This window comes from Ylistrum balloti, unplaced genomic scaffold (genome assembly GCF_031769215.1).
Source record: "Ylistrum balloti isolate Yb309-2 unplaced genomic scaffold, AGI_CSIRO_Ybal_v1 Utg370142, whole genome shotgun sequence".
NCBI lineage: Eukaryota > Metazoa > Mollusca > Bivalvia > Pectinida > Pectinidae > Ylistrum > Ylistrum balloti.
The window spans coordinates 570,798-595,130 of record NW_026782148.1 but is presented as its reverse complement, the minus strand read 5'-3'; the positions used below and the strand labels follow the sequence as shown (position 1 = coordinate 595,130).

Genomic DNA, 24,333 nt, shown 5'->3' with positions numbered 1-24,333 from the left:
TATATCTATCACCTGTCTATAGACTACCACCTCTGTGACTGGCTATATCTATCACCTGTCTATAGACTACCACCTCTGTGACTGGCTATATCTATCACCTGTCTATAGACTACCACCTCTGTGACTGGCTATATCTACCTTCTGTCTACATAGTTCACTTTTCTGTTACTTATTACTACCTGTCTGTAATTATCTGTGGACCACAAAATATTACAAAAAATTATACACAGACCATAATTTTTATCGAATAAATAGGAAGTTATTAGTCAACTCATGAAGAGGGGGAAAATTGACAGTAAAGATCCTAATAAAATAAATAGAACAGATCACAAACAGCATCCATAGTGCTTGAGTATACAGTCCTGGAATCATCAATCACTGCTGTAGAGAATGTAACATCCTGTCTGTGCTGCAGTAAAATGGTATTGATTGGTTTTTTTTTCTGAGTCTTTTTACCTGGTGAAACTGATGTAATCAATGTACATGCATGTACATATATAAAATACCTTACTGATTTACAATAATACCTGGTCATACAATTTACAATAGATATGTATGTGTATGTTGTATGAATATTTACTATGGTGTATTGTCAGTATCTCTTGCTAATGCTGCACAGTTCAAATGTCAATTTCTACAGGAATGAAATTTTCTGAACAAAGGTATAATGTTTTAATTTTTTTTATGATTGAATTCTAATAAGGTTTTTAAAACAATTAAATGACATCACAAAACGACAACAACAGAGTGCATCCATAAAAATTATCGACAGCTAGTGTGATGTACTGTTAATTTCAACATTTCATGTGAAAACCACGATATCAACTTTTAGCCATGTCCTATTATTTCATTGAAGAGCTAAAACGTAAATTACATTGTCCTGTTGAAATATTCAATCTTATGGCAAAAATAGTGAAAATTCACGAATGGAAAATCCTGTTATATAGTACGTATGGTACCACAATATTTTTTCAAAAAACAATAATATTAATTTTTTAACAAAAGTTTCATGTAGGTTTATACCACAAATCGTTTTTGATGTGCTAATTTAAAATGTGTTATTTAATTGACAGGTGCCCAGACATGTAATCCCTCTTGCACAGCCAGCCAGTATTGTACTTTCTACTCAGGAGGGGACAGTAGTACTCCACAGACTATAGCTGTATGTGCTGGTAAGAACAGACATTGAGGATCTGCCATGTTTTGTCATTACCCGATACTATAAAAAATTTGGTCTATGTTTGAGAAAAAATCTTTGGGAATAACCAGTCTTGTATTTCCATTTAGATATTTAGCAAATTTACTTGTTGAAATCAGGTAGCCTCTGAAACACTGTAGTCTTGCTGTTATATGTTTAGTTTATAGCAGCATTTTGAGTCGAATCTTACTGTCACGTCAGTTACATGATTTTCTTATCTGTTGTTTAAACAATATGAAAAAGAAATCATATCTCTGGTATATGTTTAAACAAATGGAATTTCACATGCCATGTTCTATATCTATCGTACATTCTACTGAAATGATGAATATGAATGGAGTAGAATCACATATACCAGGCATAGATGTTTCTTGTTGGTTTGAAGAAACTGCCACAGATATATTGGTAGTGTTCCAGTACAGTCCTGATATAACTAAAATTAATTATATCTAGTCATATGCTTTAAGTCATAATTGCAAGAATTCCTTCAAGTTGGTAGTATGAGACTGTATTCAAGATATTAGTATAATATAGTATTAGATAATAGTAGAAATTTTGAATTTTATATATGGGCTTGCCAAAAAATATGTAGGGCAGCTTATGACAAATCAATTAAGAGGTAAGTTGTAGACAATTAATTGTGAAACCATCTCCAGATCTAGAGAGCTGAAACAACATCAAGCTATTTTACTTGAATTTTGTGTTGTATTAGAAATCACCATATATGTTTCGTGAGTGCTGTTTTTCAAGTTATCAATTCTGGAAATTTGAATACATAGATTAATTCCCAAATTTGTACTTGAAAGGATTACGTTGATTCATTAATTATAAATAGCGATTAAAGAAATTAATACATTTCAGTTGTAAAGTTTGAACTTGATTATTCACAAAAAATCTTTTCATGAATTATTTGCAGAAATAAAATCCCTCACAAAATATAGTTGATTTACGATTTCATAAATATGCATGACATGCAGTTACATTTTAATGTTATTTTGCCAGCAGTGTTTTTTTTTTTATCTGTTATTTTTATTTTTATTTGTTTGTTTGTTCAGACTGTGACAATGCATGTGCCCAGGGATGTTCAGCTGCTGGAGCTGGGTCATGTGACCAGTGTAAAACAGTTGGTTACTATAACGACTCAGGAACATGCAGAGGTACTGTATTTACATGTGTCTGAACTGATACTTTTATTAATTGTTCAACACTTCCATTTTAATGTACTTGATTGTGAGACTTGGAAATGTACAAGTGAAAGATTATCAATATGAAGTCCAACTCGGCTGTTGTTCCTGGCGTCATTTGCGTGACATATCTGGTCACGGATGTCATTAATGATCATCATAATAGTGCTTGATAATGATTTTAAAGGAGCAATTTACTCATGGTCAAACATGATCATAATATCTTGAATCAATTTCATCGACCAATTAAATAGTTTACGTTACAGTTTGTACATCGCAAATGAGTTACAGTACCAAAACACATTATATTGATGACTTCGTGATCAGATTTGTAAATCAGTTACCACCAGAAATCCTCATTTCATGAACGTATTACTTTTAAGGAAAACTGCATACCTGGTACAATTAATCTATAATGTTAAAAGTTTTCTAAATTTGAGATTGTCATTTCAAAAACCATATGAATATAGTGAAAAAACAATAATGTAATCTACCTCGTCTATTTTTTTGTGGTATTAATCCATTATTTAAAAAAAACAACTAAAATACAAAACAAAAACAAAAAAAATTTCTATCAGTTCATATCCAGAAATCATCATTTGAGATCTACCGTAGAGAAATAAGTGCTATACAAGATTTTCCACTAAATTTCTTTAATTAACAGACTCTTACTTATGAGAAATCACACAGCTGATCTCCCAGTCAGTCAAAAATATTACATACAGTTTTATACATATGAATGTACAAGTACAATTGTAATGAAATACATTATATGAATTCCTTAGCTAAAGTATTGGTGATTTGATACCATGATTATATCTGGTACGACAAGCTCAGAAATAGACTCTCATGTATTTATTTCAGTTTGAATATAATTGGTAGGACAAGCTCAGAAATAGACTCTCATGTATTTATTTCAGTTTGAATATAATTGGTAGGACAAGCTCAGAAACAGTCTGTCATGTATTTATTTCAGTTGGAATATAATTGGTAGGACAAGCTCAGAAATAGACTCTCATGTATTTATTTCAGTTGGAATATAATTGGTAGGACAAGCTCAGAAACAGTCTGTCATGTATTTATTTCAGTTGGAATATAATTTGTAGGACAAGCTCAGAAACAGTCTGTCATGTATTTATTTCAGTTGGAATATAATTGGTAGGACAAGCTCAGAAACAGTCTGTCATGTATTTATTTCAATTTGAATATAATTGGTAGGACAAGCTCAGAAACAGTCTGTCATGTATTTATTTCAGTTGGAATATAATTGGTAGGACAAGCTCAGAAACAGTCTGTCATGTATTTATTTCAGTTGGAATATAATTGGTAGGACAAGCTCAGAAACAGTCTGTCATGTATATATTTCAGTTGGAATTTAATTGGTAGGACAAGCTCAGAAACAGTCTGTCATGTATATATTTCAGTTGGAATATAATTGGTAGGACAAGCTCAGAAACAGCCTGTCATGTATATATTTCAGTTGGAATATAATTGGTAGGACAAGCTCAGAAACAGTCTGTCATGTATATATTTCAGTTGGAATATAATTGGTAGGACAAGCTCAGAAACAGTCTGTCATGTATATATTTCAGTTGGAATATAATTGGTAGGACAAGCTCAGAAACAGTCTGTCATGTATATATTTCAGTTGGAATTTAATTGGTAGGACAAGCTCAGAAACAGTCTGTCATGTATATATTTCAGTTGAATGCTTAACAGAATTTAATTGTAAATAACAAAGAGCTTTTTCAACAGATTAATCATTTAATTGGATATTTCATTACAATATAGTGGAAAAATGCATGTTAAATAATTATTGATTGTGGATAGTGTTTTGTTGAATTTTCAGAAATGTGGACTTAAATGTAACACTTCAGCACAAATGTTAGATAACTGTGTTCTGACGGTTAAAGCCTTGGTCACACATGTGTTAAATAACGTATCTTAACCTACTTAGAAATAACTACGGAATTTGTAACTAAAAGTTTGTAAGTTAAAGAAGGTTAAACTTGGGCAAATAATGACAGTATTTACTTGTATAAGTCTGTAGAAAGACATTAATTACAGAGTAAATGGTTAATTAGGTGTAACTATGGCAAATTGGGAGGTTAATTATAAAGTTAGACTATGTTGAATTATGCTAAAATATGTGCAAGTAGTACATTAAAGTATGTTAAACTGCATTGGAACAAACAAAACAAAATCAAAGAACTTTCCAGTACACAGGATACAGTCATTGATGTAAAGAGCTTTTACGGTAAATAAAATGAAAAAGTAAGTTAACAAGAACCAAGATTTTTCCAAACGTCAAAAATCATCTTTTATGTTTAAGCTCTTCATATTTGTCATTTAAGGGCTTATAATGAGTAAACATAAAAGCAGTGATTTTATACTGTAATCGTCTACATAAGGGAAAGATTTTGATTGCAAGGATGTTATTAAACAATTTATAAACTCGTGCAGTCACTAGATGTCACATAAAATTACAAAGCAATGTTTTTTTTCTGTAGATTGTAACAAAGCTTGTACAACTTGTGATGGACCAGGTGTAACCCAGTGCAGTAGATGTGAGATAGGCTACCTACTTATTAGGACGGTCTGTCTAGGTAAAGGAGATAATCGTGATTTTCTGAAATAGTTGTAAAGAATCCAGACGTATGAATTAAATTTACTCATGTAAAAACGATAAGATATCAGTAATTGAAAAATATTTTCGCATACATGACTAAACCAAACCAATTATAAAGATATGTGACCTTCATTGAAAAACATTCAAAATAAAATTGATCTTAAGACCATAATGATCCTGGTCTCATTGTTTTATTTTCATTAGTTGATTATGGAATAAAGTTTTTTTTTGTTGTAGAGTGTAATGAGGGAACATTTGGTGAAAACTGTACTGGGGTTTGTCATTGTCTTCCGAACACTGGGGGCTGTTCCAATGTAGATGGGTCCTGCAGTTCTTTTCAGTGTGAATGGGGATACAAGGACCCACCACTTTGTCAAACAGGTAAGTGAAAACAAAAGCTGGAAAAAAATTTAAGTAATTGTAGATCTTAAAAACAGAAATTGCTTGGTCAGCTTTTTTTTACTGATTACATAAAATATGGAAGTAAATAATAACACTTCATCAAGCTACATAGTTTTTCAAACACTTATAACTATTCTTTACAGCTGAATGCTGTCATGTTGCTGATATAACTACTTTAATGATTTGATTTTAAGCAATGATGAAAAATCTCCCTACGAAATAAATGTCATTGATGAAAGCAGGGTTGATGATCATATTTTGTAGTTTGATCAGAAATGTTTCATGGAGAAAGAAGATGGTGGCACACAATTTTGTCAAAACGATGTGAATCAGTTTGAGCAATATATTGTAAATGTACATATTTTAGTGATTCTTGTACTGAAAGTATTGGGCTGAAATATGATTACACTAATTACGGTTTCTGTATGTTGTGCGATGGATTATGGATGCATAAATTTATCATTGCACTATGATTGTTTGCTAAAAGATGAAAATGCACAAAGCTTTGATTGCTATGTGCTGGACCTGTGTATTGTAAAGGTCATCTACATGTCTGCCCAGCTGACACGTGACACTTATGAAGTATGTGTGTTAAATGTACAATTGTACATATATGTTATTTTGTACCAATGAGCTGATGCTTAAGGAATGAAAAGAATCAAATTAAACTGAACTGAAATGCTGTAAATCACTTATAAATCAAATTAGATTTATTTTTGCATTGCTATGTGAGGAGAGTCAATAACGAATACAAATCTGTTGCAATTATTTGTACAAAAATAACTCGATGGCCTCCATGATGAGTTGGTTACTGATAACTGGGTCTCGAAGAGTCTATGCCTCTAATAGCTCATCATTTGCAGATTTAAAATAATTTCTAGATAAATGTTTTTCAAAATAAAGTATTTACAAATATACATGTATTTGAAGAGGTAAGTTCATGAAATTAAATATTCAAGAAATGTAAGTACTTTACAGGAGGTTTGCATTAGATAAGATTTAACTTATGTTGAATCACTGCTTGTTTCTGTTTACAGAATGTGTGGATCAGTTTGGAAAGAACTGTATATATGATTGTCATTGTCGAACCAATGCACAATGTAGCAAGATAAATGGCCACTGTTCCGATGGTCTTTGTGAAGAGGGGTATGCGGGCCCCGGCTGTCAGACAGGTAATTTTTGTCCTGCTAAAGTATAAAAGAAATGATCTATACCTTGAACTCTGTTTGCTCTAAATGTCAAGAAAAGAATACCAAACAATCAAATTGGCTGTAAAATCTTGACACACCTTTTTTCAGAATAGGGAAGCTGTTTATTTTCAACCTAGTTTAATTAACATATACATATAAAAATTTCATAATAACATATTTGAAGCAAAAGTGAGCGAAACTAAGTCATACTGGCCAAGGAGGCCAGGTGCTACCCGAGAGGCGAATGACAGCTCGAAATGAGCAAGACAACACACAATTGGGCGATCAAAACACACTAACGCAGTTGGTACAGAATGTTTTAAGTTCAGTGAGATGCCATTACTCCACTAGCAAGTGTAACAAACGGGCTTACAAAGCCACCAACGACTCCAAATCAAGTGGAGGCGAATCCAACCGCAGCAGTAGAAAATTGTCAAAACATGTTGTAAAACAGGTGAATAAGAAAATTACGTTGCAAATAAGAAAACTTCTAGAAAAAATTAAAAAATCAATATGGCGTCGAGGTATCTGAAAAATGCTGCTGAAGTGAGGTTTTCAATTGCCCCGCAGGGGCAAACTGACCCCAGGGCTGACAAATGGGGATCACTGAAGTCCAACAGGGGCCAATTATACTGACCAATCAGTGATCACTTGACTTAATTACCATACATACATTTACATATAAACTGAAACATTATGTACATAAAACCTAAGTATGTGTGAACCTTTACAATACAAAAATATGTCTATAAATAGACATTTGTCATTACAACATCAACATATGGGGAAGGATTTAAACCCTTATGTTGAACATACTTTTTAACTGTTTGTAGTGGAAATTTGAAAGTTTTGGCAACTGAAAATTACTTGGAAACCTGTCATGTTAAAATGAGCAATGGGAAGGGAGACAATCCATTATAATATTAGCAAATGAGCCCATAATGTATTTTCAACAATAATATTTGTGCTCTTCTTTATTTGAATACAAAATATTATATAACAAAATGCATATAGAACTTGACTGAGAGTACATATTTACAGTATAATCAATTTTCTGTTTTAATAGAAACCCTTAAGGATATAATATTGAATTGTCATGTGTACTATTGTGCATATACTAGTATTTTTATTTCTGTTTTATTCACAAGTGCATTGAAAATTTCATTTATAAATAATTTCAAGTATGGATCATCACCTTGACAAGCTTGTTACACTTGTTAATTTAACAGGAAACAACAAAATCTTCATATGAATGGAAATTGACTGTTTTTATTAAACTGCGTACTCATGGAAATGTACATATACAACACATTTCAGTAAATCCACACAAGTCTTTATTAACCGGTGTAAATGTTGTTTTGTACAACAGTTGACAAGTGTAAGATGGGGGTACAAATACACCCATTGAAATAACTTACCCTAAGGTGTGTAAAATACTTCTGGGGAAGTATTCTCTCTCCCCAATAAATTCTCCTCCAAGGCAGATGTTGGAAAAGTTATTGTAATTTGAACAGATGGTTCAGACCTTATAACCTCCATTGTGTCTGCAGGCCTCTGACCTCTGGACCAGTAAACACTTTCTTATATAGCATGTTATATACGGCAAATAATTAAAGCATCTATTGTCCCAATCATCACCTTTCATCAATATCGTCTGTTCATCCATCCTGAACGATATGGTTGAATTACAAAACCCATCAATAAAGTTCCGCTTGAGTAAACCAACATTTTAGGTCATTCATTAATTAATGTTTTGATTAAAATAAACACAAAAATTAAGACACAAACTCGTTCTGGAACATTCATAAATTACATTTAACAAAGTTTAATGAGTATTTATTTCAATTTTATCTATGATCTGTCAGAGTTGCCTCGACTTCGGCTCCCTCCAGCCATCACTGGGAATGAATGTGGTAATGTTACTGTGACATGGCAGGCATGGGATGGGAGGGTGGACAATGGACAGGGTCCCATCTACAGCTATCAGTAAGTTAATGTCTTTTATACCTTATTTAGTCGTTCATTCATTAAATGGAGTAATCTTCCAGTAATCAGACATTTCCTTGTCATTTTATTGTTGTTCTTCATTAAACAAAAAATTCTGTTGTTGTGAAAGCAGTAATATTCTTATTTATATATATACTCCTTGTAACATTGTTTCTTGAAATATCTTTAGAATATTTAAATTAATTTATCCGTTTCTTCCTTTCCATGAGGTAATGTGTAAATGTAGAATTTGCAGAATAACTGATTGAATGTAGTTTATGTAGCAATCATGACGTAATTCATATTTAATCCAGAATCTTAAGCAAGTTTGTGTTAAGCTAATTAAATCATTTTGAATCTGTTTATTGTATGCTATGATCAATTAGAGTATGGGCCAAGAGTGACAATGTGTCGGACAATGAGTGGTTCAAGATGCAGGAAATACCCAACGATGACACAACCACCTATGTTCAACACTTCACGGGACTTGACGCCAATTCCATGTACAAATTTCGTGTGGATGTTATTCCTAAAGATGGGACAAAACCTCTTAATGAAAAAATCTCTGGATTTGAAACTGTTTACTTTTCAGTAAAATGTATTGGTAAGTGTTTAATAACTCAGAATTTGATGTTATGATGAATTGAAGCAAAATTTTGCTATGTGTGATTTTGTTTCTTAAAAAATAATATACAGAAAATCTTACTTCATGATTGCATGATCATTGAATTTTTTCAAATGAATAAATTAGTGCATGGTTATCAGAAAAGTCTGTAAATGTTTTAAATGAAATAATTTAAACTACAGTCATATCGAATTAATGAAAGTTTTTCAATGTGTTGCATTGTTTATTCTCTCCAGCTAATGGTAAGATATATAAAAGTCTATTTAGTACGGAAATCTTTAAATAATATCCTGTTGCTTTTGATATAATAAACTGCTAATCATGGAGGTCTCTCATTACTTCCATTTTATCACATAATCCATCTTCTATCTAATGAATTTGCCTATGTAATATATGTCACTAGTGTACTGTAACTTGAGCATTTTTCATTGGTTGCACTAGTAAAAAATTGTTGGTGATGTCAAAATACAGACAATGACATTATATTGTGAATTGAAAACGGTGCATATTATGGCTGCCTCCATTTGAATTTTACCTCACATTTTGTCTATTTAACCAATCAAAATGTATCTTTAATGAATTATGTGATAAAAAGCTAGTGCCTTAAACTTGCTTTCATTTCATATGAAATTTCATCAAACTCAGAGTTTTAACTTGTGCTTGCCAGGGCTTGCAAAGATAAAAACTTTTAGGCTTCATGAAATCTCATCATGAAATGAAAACTCATTTAAGATCCTAGATATATTCAAAACATTTCTAATCTTTATATTTACATAATATTTACCTTATATGGAGTGAAAATGAAAAATAACAAGTACATTGTACATTTGATTTCATACTAAGTATAATGAGAGTTCTTTGTTGGTGGCGGTTGTGTTAGTGATGGCGTCTCATTAACTGGTACCTGGTCCAACATGTGGTGATCTACAACTGGCACCTCATGTGGTTCCTATAATATATGATGTGTGAAATATGTAAATGTCAGAAGTTGATCGTGTGTGTTATATTATCACAAGGTAAATACCACTTTCCGTGTAAACAAATTCTGAATTAAAACCAAAGTAAACAAATCACTAAGTGTATATTGGTTTACCTGTTCATTATATGATGATCTAAGATAAACATGTTTACATGATCAAGCCTTTGTATGATTACACAAGATATCAGTGATAATGATGAGACATCATTATGTTTGCCATCAAAGCTATGTGATTTACAATGACTACAAATGTCAAAACAATGCTTAATTTAATGTAAATGCTTCAAACAAAAATTTCTGTTCTTCAAAAAGCCTGGTTCACTGTTGATAATCTCTCAATGTCATTCTGTTTATACACTTCTGCTCAACTCACGGCCAGATTTCAGTAAAGAAACTTGGAAACTGGATCTATATTACACTTCAGGGCACTAGCCTTGTCTGTCAATATACTCCTGTACAAATGTTTGTATAATGAGAGTATCGACAAACCAAGCCAGTGCCTGTGTTACTCTTTTATAGATAATAGATTTCCATGTCACATCCTAGGGATACTCTAAGTCATCACCCTGGTCTGGTCTTTATAGACAAGTTCACATTTGGCATGTCTGGTCTTTATAGACAAGTTAACTTTCCCTTGAGAGGTCTTTATAAACAAACTTATCTTTCCATTGTCTTTATTGACAGTATTACCTTTCCCATGGGTAGTCTCAGAAGACAGGTTAACCTTTCCCTACACTGGTCTTTTTAGACAGGTTAACTTTCCCTTTGAAGGTCTTTATAAACAGACTTATCTTTCCCTTGTCTTTTTAGACATGTTTATCTTTCCCTTTAGTTGTCTTCATAGACACTTGGCATTTCTCTTGGATGGTCTTAATGGAAAGGTTAACATCCCCCTTATCTGGTCTTTATTGACAGTATAACCTTTCCCATTGGTGGTCTCTGTAGACAGGTTAACATTCCCCTAAACTGGTCTTTATAGACATGTTTTCTTTTCCATTGGCATGTCTATGCTCACAGGTTTAGACTTCCCTAGACTGGTGTTTGTAGAAAGATTTACTTTTCCTTTGGTTTGTTACTATAGACAGGGTTACCTTTCCCTAGACTGGTTTTTATAGGCAAGTTTCATGTATATCTATGTAAGTAAAGCCTTTGTTGCTAGAGATTCTAATATTCACACTGATCTTAACTTTGTAAATTGTAGTTAATAATGTCTTGACTTCAGAGTAACATATCTATTTTATTTCTCAAAATTATTTATATAGTACATGTATTTATGTGATTTATGTATTTGAATCACATGACATTTTTAATACTTTTGCCTCTTCTAGTCAGTTTGTCGTTTAAGTGAAAACTCATTGGAATCCGAGTTCAGATTGCCGAAGTTTTAGTCACATAATTAAGGGGATGTCATTATGGTTTGTTATTTGTTATCAGTTAATCAGGAAAATTATATAACATTTGCTGGATTTTGTATTGAATCTACAATATAAGACATTGATGGGCTTATCAAAAGGCATGGGCCTGGATACTGCTGGATAAATACATTAATGGGCTTATTACCAGTCATGGGCCTGGATATTGCTGGATAAATACATTGATGGGCTTATTACCAGGCATGGGCCTGGATATTGCTGGATAAATACATTGATGGGCTTATTACCAGTCATGGGCCTGGATATTGCTGGATAAATACATTGATGGGCTTATTACCAGGCATGGGCCTGGATATTGCTGGATAAATACATTGATGGGCTTATTACCAGTCATGAGCCTGGATATTGCTGGATAAATACATTGATGGGCTTATTACCAGTCATGAGCCTGGATATTGCTGGATAAATACATTGATGGGCTTATTACCAGTCATGGGCCTGGATATTGTTGGATAAATACATAGATGGGCTTATTACCAGGCATGGGCCTGGATATTGCTGGATAAATACATTGATGGGCTTATTACCAGTTATGGGCCTGGATATTGCTGGATAAATACATAGATGGGCTTATTACCAGTCATGGGCCTGGATATTGCTGGATAAATACACTAACTACAGTGGTTTTTTTGGGCTGTGTGATTGTGTAGGATTGTCTAAAATCTCCACTAACTATTAATTTGACAGCTATTAATGCTTTGATTTTCTTCATTGCTTTTATTAATGTGTTTTTTATTCAGTTCTTACAACTACCACAGTTAAACCAATGATAACAACAATTGAACCTTTACCAGGTAAATATTTCTGTACAATATATATCAGGTATAATTACCGCTATAGTTTTTACATACACAGGTGTACATAAACTCTGGTGGCCAGTAATATGTATGATGTAACACTAACCTTTTATGAAATATTTATCAAATAGTACTACTTTTGAGATATTCAGAAGTAAAACAATGTTAACTTTAACATACAGGTATATAGTACATTATCTATGGAAGGTATCATTTTTGTCCAAGTTCAGCATTTGTTCCTCAAATACATTTGTCAAGGTGCCTCCCATCTATAAGAGAAAAAGCAGCTGAGAAACATTTAAATGTCTAATATAATGACTTTATCCTTTCAGGATTTCACCTGACCAGTATTATATATTCTTTGATAAACAAGAGATTTATTTCTTTTCAAAAAAACATAAAATTATTTTTCAATGTACATAAATTAATTGAATTTGGAATTGTTACTCAATTCAAGACAAGATAGCATTATCTTTGATTGGCTTGTCTTTTATTGGATTGACATCATGTCTCCATTTCTATTTTGTTTGTCATTTTGATAGAGAAAATACTCAACAGTTTTGGTGTGATGGTAAACACAACTGATCTGTCCTTGTATGTCAACTGGACGCTAGAGGACGACCTGAGTGTATCCCTAGACAACCTTACGTTGCTTTATCGTGTGTCCAGAGTTCGCAGCTGTGGTGCAGATGACCTTAACTTAGACTTTCAAGCAATGTAAGCTTTCTTGATGGCTCTACACAAATGTTTTCAAATTAGCTGAAATAGTTTTTTAGCTCACCTGACCTAAAGGGAAAAGTGAGCTTACAGCTTAATGCGGTGTCCATCTGTCATCAAGGCAACATCCATCCATCAATCCACTTTTTCTACAATTATTCTGTGAAACTGAGCAGATTTGACCAAAAATGGTCAAAAGCATCCTTTGGGAAGTAGAGCAAATTTGGTATAAATGGAGGGTCCTGGCCTGCAGAGGACTGAGGGGGGCAAAAAGGGGAAAGTGTTTAAAAATTACTCCTCCCATAGGAATGAATTGGGGAATTCTTTAAATTCCTTCATCTTCTGTAGAAATGTCTGGATTCTGTCTGACACAGTAATTTGAAGGCCAGGGTGAAGAGGAATTTATTTTGTATAAACTGGCTTCTGGCCCCCATTCATTGAAATCTCTGCGAGAATATTTCTGCATTGATATGTATTTTGTTTTTCCCCTCAGTTCCTTATTGAACAATACAGGCCTAAGAATTTCGGATCTGTTGCCATGGAGAAAATATGAGTATAAAGTTTTTGTTTCAATTTCCCATGGGAATTTGTCAAACTCAAGGATGGAACAAGCAGGAGAATTCAACACACCTGCTACAGGTATGTACTAATCACATATAATTCATTCTGTGTTAACAAACATAAACTGGAATTTGGGTAGCTTTCATGATGGTACCTTTGAAGTCCAATGTAAGAAAAAGTAAGCATTTCATATATGTACTGCTAAGGTTATTTTCAGAAGATTCCATCTGTTTCTGATTGAAAAATACCACAAAAGTTAGATATCTGAAAAAATTAAAAAGAAAACTATTGTTTGTTTCCTTTTGCTTGACTTTACACAAACAATATCCTCATGACCTGATGACTTGAGCTTTTTGTATTTTCTATGAAAATTTCAACCCCACCCCAAGAAGAAAAAGAAGAAAAAAGAAACCCTCTTCTGGAAAAAGCAATAATTTCTCAATTACTTTACTTTCACTGACTACAGCCTTTACGGAATTCCATGAAGGTTGCGTATGAATAAACATCACTTTTTATTTTGAGGGCGATATTACATGACATTTTCCAGGCATTCAGAAGAAAGTTTCATTGTACGTTGTATAAATTTTTATTTTAACTTGAATAATTTTCTGTCTTTTATTTCAGCTCCAACAGGTCGTGTGATAGATTTGCGTGTGACTTCATCCTCAGCTACTTCAGGTTCCTTAGCCTGGAGTGAACCAGAATGCTTGAAAAGGAATGGAGAATTCAAGAATTATGAAATTTTGGTGAAGAATTTAAACATTTCTGCAGCTACTGCAACAACATATACAACTGTGCTGGAAAATTTTGACCTGTTAAATTTGTCCCCATTTACTGTTTATAATGTCAGTGTCCACTATGTAAATGATGAAGGTGTGGGACCACTTGACTCACTATTTCTGACTACACAAGAGGCCGGTAAGTAAGCAGGTTTCTATAAACATGCATGGGTATTCTTAAATAGAAAGATTAAAATTCATGCAAAATATTGTTTGCTCTCATCAACACCAGATCAGATTCTACAACTTACAAACTATGCAAGTTGGGAAAAATCTTCTTTATTAAGCGGTGACATCAATAGATTTTCTGTCCATATCTAGACAGGCTAGTAATGACACAAATACTCAGTTGAACATTCAAAATTCAGGTGTTAGTGGTTCTGTTATCATAAGTTTTACTTTTCAGTTCAACAGATTAACTCCATGTAAATAGACTTATTGCATGTTATTACAGGACAAATTCACTCACTGCAATTTAAATTAAGATAATACAAAGGATGGTTTAACTATGATTTCTTGTGTTGTAGATTCATTTTATGTTTTAATTTTACTTCACATCACCTTATTTCACAACTTTTTGTTAAAATCACAAATTGATTTATAGCCCCGTCAGCACCTGAAATCACCAATTTGACCTCTGGAACATCCTACATTATCTTGACCTATGACCCCCCGGTGACCAAAAATGGGGTTATTAGGGAGTATATGGTGTCCTACGATAAACGTGCTACATTTGAGGATAAGATAAGAGAGTCTGCTCAGCAGGCTACAAGTACCAACATCACTGGACTGGACCCTGCCACCTCCTACTACTTCAAGGTACTGCTCAGACTGATATCTGTTTCACCATCCAAGGAACAAAACTGATATAGAAAGATAGTAGTGGCAGACAGGTGGTGGTAATTATATACAGATGGTAGCTACAGGTGGTCAGTATAGACTGGCGGTAGCTATAGACATGGCAGGAATTATAGACAGATGGAAGTTACAGACAGGTGGTAGTTACCGACAGGTGGTAGTTACAGACAGTTGGTAGTTACCGACAGGTGGTAGTTACTGACAGGTGGTAGTTACAGACAGTTGGTAGTTACAGACAGGTGGTAGTTACAGACAGTTGGTAGTTACAGACAGGTGGTAGTTACAGACAGTTGGAAGTTACAGACAGGTGGTAGTTACAGACAGGTGGTAGTTACAGACAGTTCGTAGTTACAGACAGGTGGTAGTTACAGACAGGTGGTAGTTACAGACAGTTGGTAGTTACAGACAGGTGGTAGTTACAGACAGGTGGTAGTTACAGACAGGTGGTAGTTACAGACAGTTGGTAGTTACAGACAGGTGATAGTTACAGACAGTTGGTAGTTACAGACAGGTGGTAGTTACAGACCGGTGGTAGTTACAGTCAGATGGTAGTTAGAGACAGATGGTAGTTACAGACAGTTGGTAGTTACAGACAGGTGGTAGTTACAGACAGGTGGTAGTTACAGACATGTGGTAGTTACAGACAGTTGGTAGTTAAAGACAGGTGGTAGTTACAGACAGGTGGTAGTTACAGACAGGTGGTATTTATAGACAGATGGTGGTTATAGACATTTGGTAGTTATAGACAGGTGGTAGTTACAGACAGGTGGTAGTTACAGACAGGTGGTATTTATAGACAGATGGTGGTTATAAACATTTGGTAGTTATAGACAGAAAGCAGTTACAGACAGGTGGTGGTATAGACAGTTGGTAGTTATAGACAGGTGGTAGTTACAAACAGGTTGTAGTTATAGACAAATGGTAGTTACAGACAGTAAGTAGTTACATATAGGTGGTAGTTATAGACAGTAGGTAGTTACAGTCAGATGGTAGTTAGAGACAGATGGTAGTTACAGACAGGTGGTAGTTACAGACAGGTGGTAGTTACAAACAGGTTGTAGTTACAGACAGTTGGTAGTTACAATCAGATAGTAGTTAGAGACAGATGGTAGTTACAGACAGTTGGTAGTTACAGACAGGTGGTAGTTACAAACAAGTTGTAGTTACAGACAGTTGGTAGTTACAATCAGATGGTAGTTAGAGATAGATGGTAGTTACAGACAGGTGGTAGTTACAGACAGTTGGTAGTTACAGACAGGTGGTAGTTACAATCAGATGGTATTTAGAGACAGATGGTAGTTACAGACAGGTGGTAGCTACAGACAGTTGGTTGTTACAGACAGGTGGTAGTTACAGTCAGATGGTAGTAAGAGACAGATGGTAGTTACAGACAGTTGGTAGTTACAGACAGGTGGTAGTTACAGACAGTTGGTAGTTACAGACAGGTGGTAGTTACAGACAGGTGGTAGACAGGTGGTAGTTACAGACAGATTAGAGAGAATTAGAGAGACAATAAACTGATGGTTCCTATGACTGAAGTTTCAGTTTCACTCATTTTCATGATATTGGGGTTAAACATTTTAGGAAAACAATTTGCTATTTTTTTTCAAATAGAATATGATGTACACTATTCACCAATGTCAATACTGTAATAAATTGTCATAATTATGCAAGAAAAGTGACTAGTTGTATCAGAACAATGTAGTTAAAATGTGGGATACCATATTAACCAGTTATTTACAAACAGTAACATTGACACAAATTGACTTACAGATGTGGGATACCATGTTAATCAGTTATTTACAAACAGTAATATTGACACAAATTGACCTACAGATGTGGGATACCATGTTAATCAGTTATTTACAAACAGTAATATTGACACAAATTGACCTACAGATGTGGGACACCATGTTAATCAGTTATTTACAAACAGTAATATTGACACAAATTGACCTACAAATGTGGGATACCATGTTAACCAGTTATTTACAAACAGTAATATTGACACAAATTGACCTACAGATGTTGGATACCATGTTAACCAGTTATTTACAAACAGTAATATTGACACAAATTGACCTACAAATGTTGGATACCATGTTAACCAGTTATTTACAAACAGTAATATTGACACAAATTGACCTACAGATGTGGGATACCATGTTAATCAGTTATTTACAAACAGTAATATTGACACAAATTGACCTACAGATGTGGGATACCATGTTAATCAGTTATTTACAAACAGTAATATTGACACAAATTGACCTACAAATGTGGGATACCATGTTAATCAGTTATTTACAAACAGTAATATTGACACAAATTGACCTACAGATGTACAACTTGTGGTTGAGGATGCTTTATTGCTCTAATAGTTATGCATTGTACAATGGCCCAAATGTATTACTATTGGCTGATACAACTGTTTGCTACAGGAAATACACCAGATGTATGTCTCTTGATTACAGGTACAGGCTCGAACAAGTGACAATCTTTGGGGAGACTACAGCACCATACGCAATAAAACCACACTTCCTGATAAACCCTCAGCCTTGGGTCATCTTGCAATCAATGATAAGAATGTTTCCTGTCTAGAGGTGACTTGGAGTCCACCAAATACTCCCAATGGGAAGATAACTCAGTACAAGGTAAACAAATTGTTCATAATGAGGAGATAACTCAACATATGGTAAACAAATACATCACTTCCAATGGGGAGATAACTCAGTACAAGGTGAACACCTCAACCCTAGTGGGGAGATAACTCAGTACAAGGTGAACACCTCAACCTTAGTGGGGAGATATCTCAGTACAAGTTGAACACCTCAACCCTAGTGGGGAGATAACTCAGTACAAGGTAAACACCTCAACCCTAGTGGGGAGATATCTCAGTACAAGTTGAACATCTCAACCCTAGTGGGGTGATAACTCAGTACAAGTTGAACACCGCAACCCTAGTGGGGAGATAACTCAGTACAAGTTGAACACCTCAACCCTAGTGGGGAGATAACTCAGTACAAGGTGAACACCTCAACCTTAGTGGGGAGATAACTCAGCAAACTATGAACACCTCAGCCCTAGTGGGGAGATAACTCAGTACAAGGTGAAAACCTCAACCCAAGTATGGAGATAACTCAGTACAAAATAAACACATCAGTCCTAAAGGTGAGACACAAATCAGTACAAAGTAAACACATCAGTCCTAAAGGTGAGACAAATCAGTACAAAGTAAACACATCACTCCTAAAGGTGAGACAAATCAGTGAAAAGTAAACACATCAGTCCTAAAGGTGAGTCAAATCAGTACAAAGTAAACACATCAGTCCTAAAGGAGAGACAAATCAGTACAAAGTAAACACATCAGTCCTAAAGGTGAGACAAATCAGTACAAAGTAAACACATCACTCCTAAAGGTGACACAAATCAGTACAAAGTAAACACATCAGTCCTAAAGGTGAGACAAATCAGTACAAAGTAAACACATCAGTCCTAAAGGAGACACAAATCTGTACAAAGTAAACACATCACTCCTAAAGGAGACACAAATCAGTACAAAGTAAACACATCAGTCCTAAAGGTGAGACAAATCAGTACAAAGTAAACACATCAGTCCTAAAGGAGACACAAATCAGTACAAAGTAAACACATCAGTCCTAAAGGAGACACAAATCAGTACAAAGTAAACACATCACTCCTAAAGGTGACACAGATCTGTACAAAGTAAACACATCACTCCTAAAGGAGACACAAATCAGTACAAAGTAAACACATCAGTCCTAAAGGTGACACAAATCAGTACAAAGTAAACACATCAGTCCTAAAGGAGACACAAATCAGTACAAAGTAAACACATCAGTCCTAAAGGTGACACAAATCAGTACAAAGTAAACACATCAGTCCTAAAGGAGACACAAATCAGTACAAAGTAAACACATCAGTCCTAAAGGTAAACACATCAGAAAGGTGACAAATCACATCAGTACAAAGTAAACACATCAGTCCTAAAGGATACACAAATCAGTACAAAGTAAACACATCAGTCCTAAAGGAGACACAAATCAGTACAAAGTAAACACATCAGTCCTAAAGGTGAGACAAATCAGTACAAAGTAAACACATCAGTCCTAAAGGTGACACAAATCAGTACAAAGTAAACACAAATCAGTCAAAGTAAACACATAAAGGTGAGACACACATCAGTCCTAAAGGTGAGACCACATCAGTCCTAAAGGAGACAAATCAGTACAAAGTAAACACATCACTCCTAAAGGTGACACAAATCAGTACAAAGTAAACACAACAGTCCTAAAGGAGAGACAAATCAGTACAAAGCAAATACATCAATCCTAAAGGTGACACAAATCAGTACAAAGTAAACACATCAGTCCTAAAGGTGACACAAATCAGTACAAAGTAAACACATCACTCCTAAAGGTGACACAAATCAGTACAAAGTAAACACATCAGTCCTAAAGGATACACAAATCAGTACAAAGTAAACACATCAGTCCTAAAGGTGAGACAAATCCATACAAAGTAAACACATCAGTCCTAAAGGTGAGACAAATCAGTACAAAGCAAACACATCAGTCCTAAAGGTGAGACAAATCAGTACAAAGTAAACACATCAGTCCTAAAGGTGACACAAATCAGTACAAAGTAAACACATCAGTCCTAAAGGAGACACAAATCAGTACAAAGTAAACACATCAGTCCTAAAGGAGACACAAATCAGTACAAAGTAAACACATCACTCCTAAAGGAGACACAAATCAGTACAAAGTAAACACATCAGTCCTAAAGGTGACACAAATCAGTACAAAGTAAACACATCAGTCCTAAAGGTGAGACAAATCAGTACAAAGTAAACACATCAGTCCTAAAGGTGAGACAAATCAGTACAAAGTAAACACATCACATCAAATCAGTACAAAGTAAACACATCAAAGGTGAGACACAATCCATCAAAGTAAACACATCAGTCCTAAAGGTGAGACAAATCAGTACAAAGTAAACACATCAGTCCTAAAGGTGAGACAAATCAGTACAAAGCAAACACAACAGTCCTAAAGGAGACACAAATCAGTACAAAGTAAACACATCAGTCCTAAAGGTGAGTTAACCAATAAATAGAAGGTAGGTATGTCACTACATAGAAACATTAATCATAAAAAGATAAGTTATAAATACTCTGATGGGTGCGATAATAGTATATGTGTGTATAAAGGTTTCAAGTGGTAATTGAAAGGATGAAGTGAAGAGTGCATATAAGTATATTCATTTCCAATAGATATGATGAATTGGTCTGTTAAGAAACAGTAAAATGAGAAAAGGAATTATACTAAATTATGTTTACTAGCTTTTAACTGTCCTTTAAGAACCAAATTGTTTTTGACAATTATTTTCATCACAAATGGGAAAGATTTTCAGATTATCATTGATTTTATAACTTAAAAATTGAATAAGTTTGATAATTGCTTAATAATGTATTTTTACTGTTAGAATATTTTTCATATTAAGAATTGATATAGAAGAATCCACAGCATGAATAAGATGTATATCTGACATGTACCTGGAGGAAGATGTTCACCTGTACCCCTTACATAGGGGATGACAGGGGGTATACAGTCTTTATCTATATACATGTTATACTGATAATGAATGCCATTCATCAACTTTCAGGTAAAGTACCGAGAGGAGAAGAATGATACTTTTTCTCCTGAAAGGATTTTAAATGCTCCAGTATCCTCCTACCTTTTGTGTGACCTTCATCCAGGTACACCCTACATGGTGGAAGTTTCTGCTGCAACTGCTGCAGGATTTGGCATTTCTACTTCTGTCTTCGAGACAACTGTGATTGGCCAGCCTCCCCTGCCTACAGCTCCGTTTGTTGTCAATACTACCAATACCCAGATCACCGTCATTCTCAACCAAGTGGTCATCAACACTGGGCCCCTCACAGAGTACCGTTTGTATGTGCAGGATCTCACAAGTAAAGTTAAAGCCCCTGGTTATTTGGTGGTCCGCTTTCCAGCAGCTGAAATCACGTCCCCAAGAGTGTTCGTTGTTGGTGATGGAGTACCAGCGACTAACAAGCCATTGATTAAAGATCACATGTATGTAATATCTCTGGAGATTGTCAGCACCTTAGATGAAGTTACAAAGACCAGTATTAACAGTGCAAAGCCCATTCAAACAAAAGTGAGCCAACCTGTCACAGTGGTCAGTACACCCAATACAAGCAATACACCTGTTATAGTGGCAGTTGTTGTCATCATCTTGTTACTACTCATAGCTGCAATTGTGGTTGGTTTGATATTCTGGTACAAGCGCCGTCAGAGTAGGTATGTTTACCGCCAACAAAATGACGAAAAAGAACCATACGATTTTATTCCAATGCCTGACCAAGAATACTATGATCCCATGACATACTGGAACACTATCTACTCCAACCGAGAAAGTCGCTACATCACAGCTGGACTGGAACTTCTTCCAGGTGAAAATGAGATCTTGTCTAATGAAACAACAGCTTGTCCCAATGGCGGACCTCCAGTCTCCTTCAGTCAGGAGTTTCATGACCTTCCACATGGGCAGTTGTCTTCATGGAATGCAGCCATCATGAGGAAAAATGAAAACAAAAATAGATTTCCACATCTCCTTCCATACGATCACTCAAGGGTTGTATTGAATGCAGATGAAAACTCAAATGGAGATTTTATCAATGCAAATTACATGCATGGTTACAAGAAATCTGAGGAGTATATCGCTGCACAGAGTCCATTCAGTGATGAGACGGTGCTTGATTTCTGGAGGATGATCTATCAGAAGAACATCAAAATTGTAGTTATGATAACAAACACCGTGGAAGACAGCATTGTTAAGTGTACACAATACTGGCCAGATACAACACAAGGACATTATGGATCATTTGTTCTCGAGATAATTGAAACGCGAGAATTTGCAGACTATGTCATCAGGACAATAAAAATTACAACACGCCACAGCTCATCTCATAGATTCATCTATCTGTTTGAGTTCTGCTCCTGGCCAGATCACGGTGTACCAAGTGATCCTATTCCATTGCTGGATATGAGGAACAAGGTAAGGGATTACCGTGGGAATGATAGAAGTCCACTTCTTGTTCACTGTGGGACTGGAGTCAGTAGAACCGGTAGCTATATAGCCATAGACGCCTTGCTGGAGCAATACGAGGCAGAGGGCAGGATTAGTGTTTTCTCCTTTATAAGAAAACTGCGCAAGGACAGGGTGGCTATGGTGAGGACACTTAAACAGTATGTGTTCATATATGATGCTATATTTGAGGAAAGGTTGGCAGGAAATACACGGGTTGGACCAGACTTGAAGTCAAGGTACCATGAACTAACACGCAAAAATCCAAAAACGAAACATTCTTTTTTGAAAGACCAGTTCATTTGTTTGCAAAGATATACAAGGAAGGTTGCACCAAAGAAGTGCCATACTGCACTCTTGCCACTAAATGTGGTGAAAAATCGCTTCCCAGATGTTGTTCCTCCTGATGACTTCCGTCCTGTTTTAGAGGCAGCTGCATTTGGTAGAACGGATTACATTAATGCATTGTTCCTCGACAGTCACAGAAAGAGAAACCACTTCATAGTTACCCAGACTCCACTTCACACCACAATTACAGACTTCTGGAAACTTGTGTATGATTTTGATATCAATACAATTGTGATGATGGAATCTTATAAACATGAAGACGACACCTGTGCAGAGTATTGGCCGGACCATCGAGCCAAAAAATTTGAACCTTTCTTCATCGATAATACTGAAGACTTCCAGCAAGATAATGTCACGATACGTCAGTTCAATGTGAAAAGCATGCAACAACCTCGCAGTCCACCTCACAAAGTGCGACAATTTCAGTTCAATGCTTGGGAAGATCCAGACTTTATTCCAAAGTCTAAATCAATGTTACTAGACCTCATTGACATGGTAACAGATTGGCAGAAAGAGGAGAATGGAGACCAAACACCTATCCTGGTGCACTGTAAGGATGGTGCCACCCATAGTGGATTGTTTTGTGCTGTTGTAGCCATCTGCCAAGCCATGCAGGATGATGGAGATGTAGATGTCTTCCACACCATCAAACACATGAAGAGACGGAGGGAACAAATTATTGATATGTTGGTAAGTAATTGGTTCCTAAATCATGATTTGAGGTTATTTTCAAGTTAGTATATAAAGGTTATTAGAGAGTCAAATGGTGTATAATCTTGTGCCCTGGACATTCTGGTGAAAATAAGTAATCAGTAATCTCCTTGTTATATTATCAAAACCTTAAGTGAATAACATTCCCATGCATATGAGAGACCATGGCCTTGCTGTTGAGGGATACATGAGAATGAATTCATTGGCATGCTTTAGATGAAGGTCATTGGTATGCTGTTGAGTTAGGTGAAAGTCATTGGCATGTTGTAGTGAAGGTCATTGGTATGCTGTTGAGTTAGGTGAAAGTCATTGGCATGTTGTAGTGAAGGTCATTGGTATGCTGTTGAGTTAGGTGAAAGTCATTGGCATGTTGTAGTGAAGGTCATTGGTATGCTGTTGAGTTAGGTGAAAGTCATTGGCATGTTGTAGTGAAGGTCATTGGTATGCTGTCTAGTTAGGTGAAAGTCATGGGCATGTTGTAGTGAAGGTCATTGGCATGCTCTTGAGTGAAGGTTATTTGCTTATTGTTGATTGAAAGTCATAACCGTGCTGTGAGGGAAGATTTGAAATAAGCCTCCAATGTAACATTGCTGTAATGTTCATTGTACTGTATCTAATAATGTCATTCTATTTTCAGGACCAGTATCGGTTCTGTTACCGAGTTCTATGGGACTTTATGAACCTGAGGATGCCAGGCGGTACCCTAACAAACATGATGAACCACAGTAACAATGATCCTCTGTACATCCCAGGCAGCCTCAGTCTGGCATCTTACACGTCACACCTAGAGTACATATGA

General features: G+C 35.2%; 1 protein-coding gene across 1 annotated transcript; it reads left to right on the top strand.

Annotated features, from left to right (window-relative positions):
- Positions 1 to 834: 834 nt before the first annotated feature.
- Positions 835 to 24,333, top strand: LOC132550746 (receptor-type tyrosine-protein phosphatase kappa-like). The gene is made up of 16 exons (XM_060214838.1): positions 835 to 865; positions 1,074 to 1,172; positions 2,254 to 2,355; positions 4,893 to 4,988; positions 5,249 to 5,392; positions 6,451 to 6,585; positions 8,469 to 8,589; positions 8,976 to 9,193; positions 12,367 to 12,420; positions 12,966 to 13,140; positions 13,634 to 13,779; positions 14,326 to 14,619; positions 15,085 to 15,299; positions 17,813 to 17,992; positions 21,027 to 23,513; positions 24,172 to 24,333. Exons 1-16 carry the CDS (start codon positions 835 to 837, stop codon positions 24,331 to 24,333), a joined length of 4,659 nt encoding a protein of 1,552 aa, XP_060070821.1.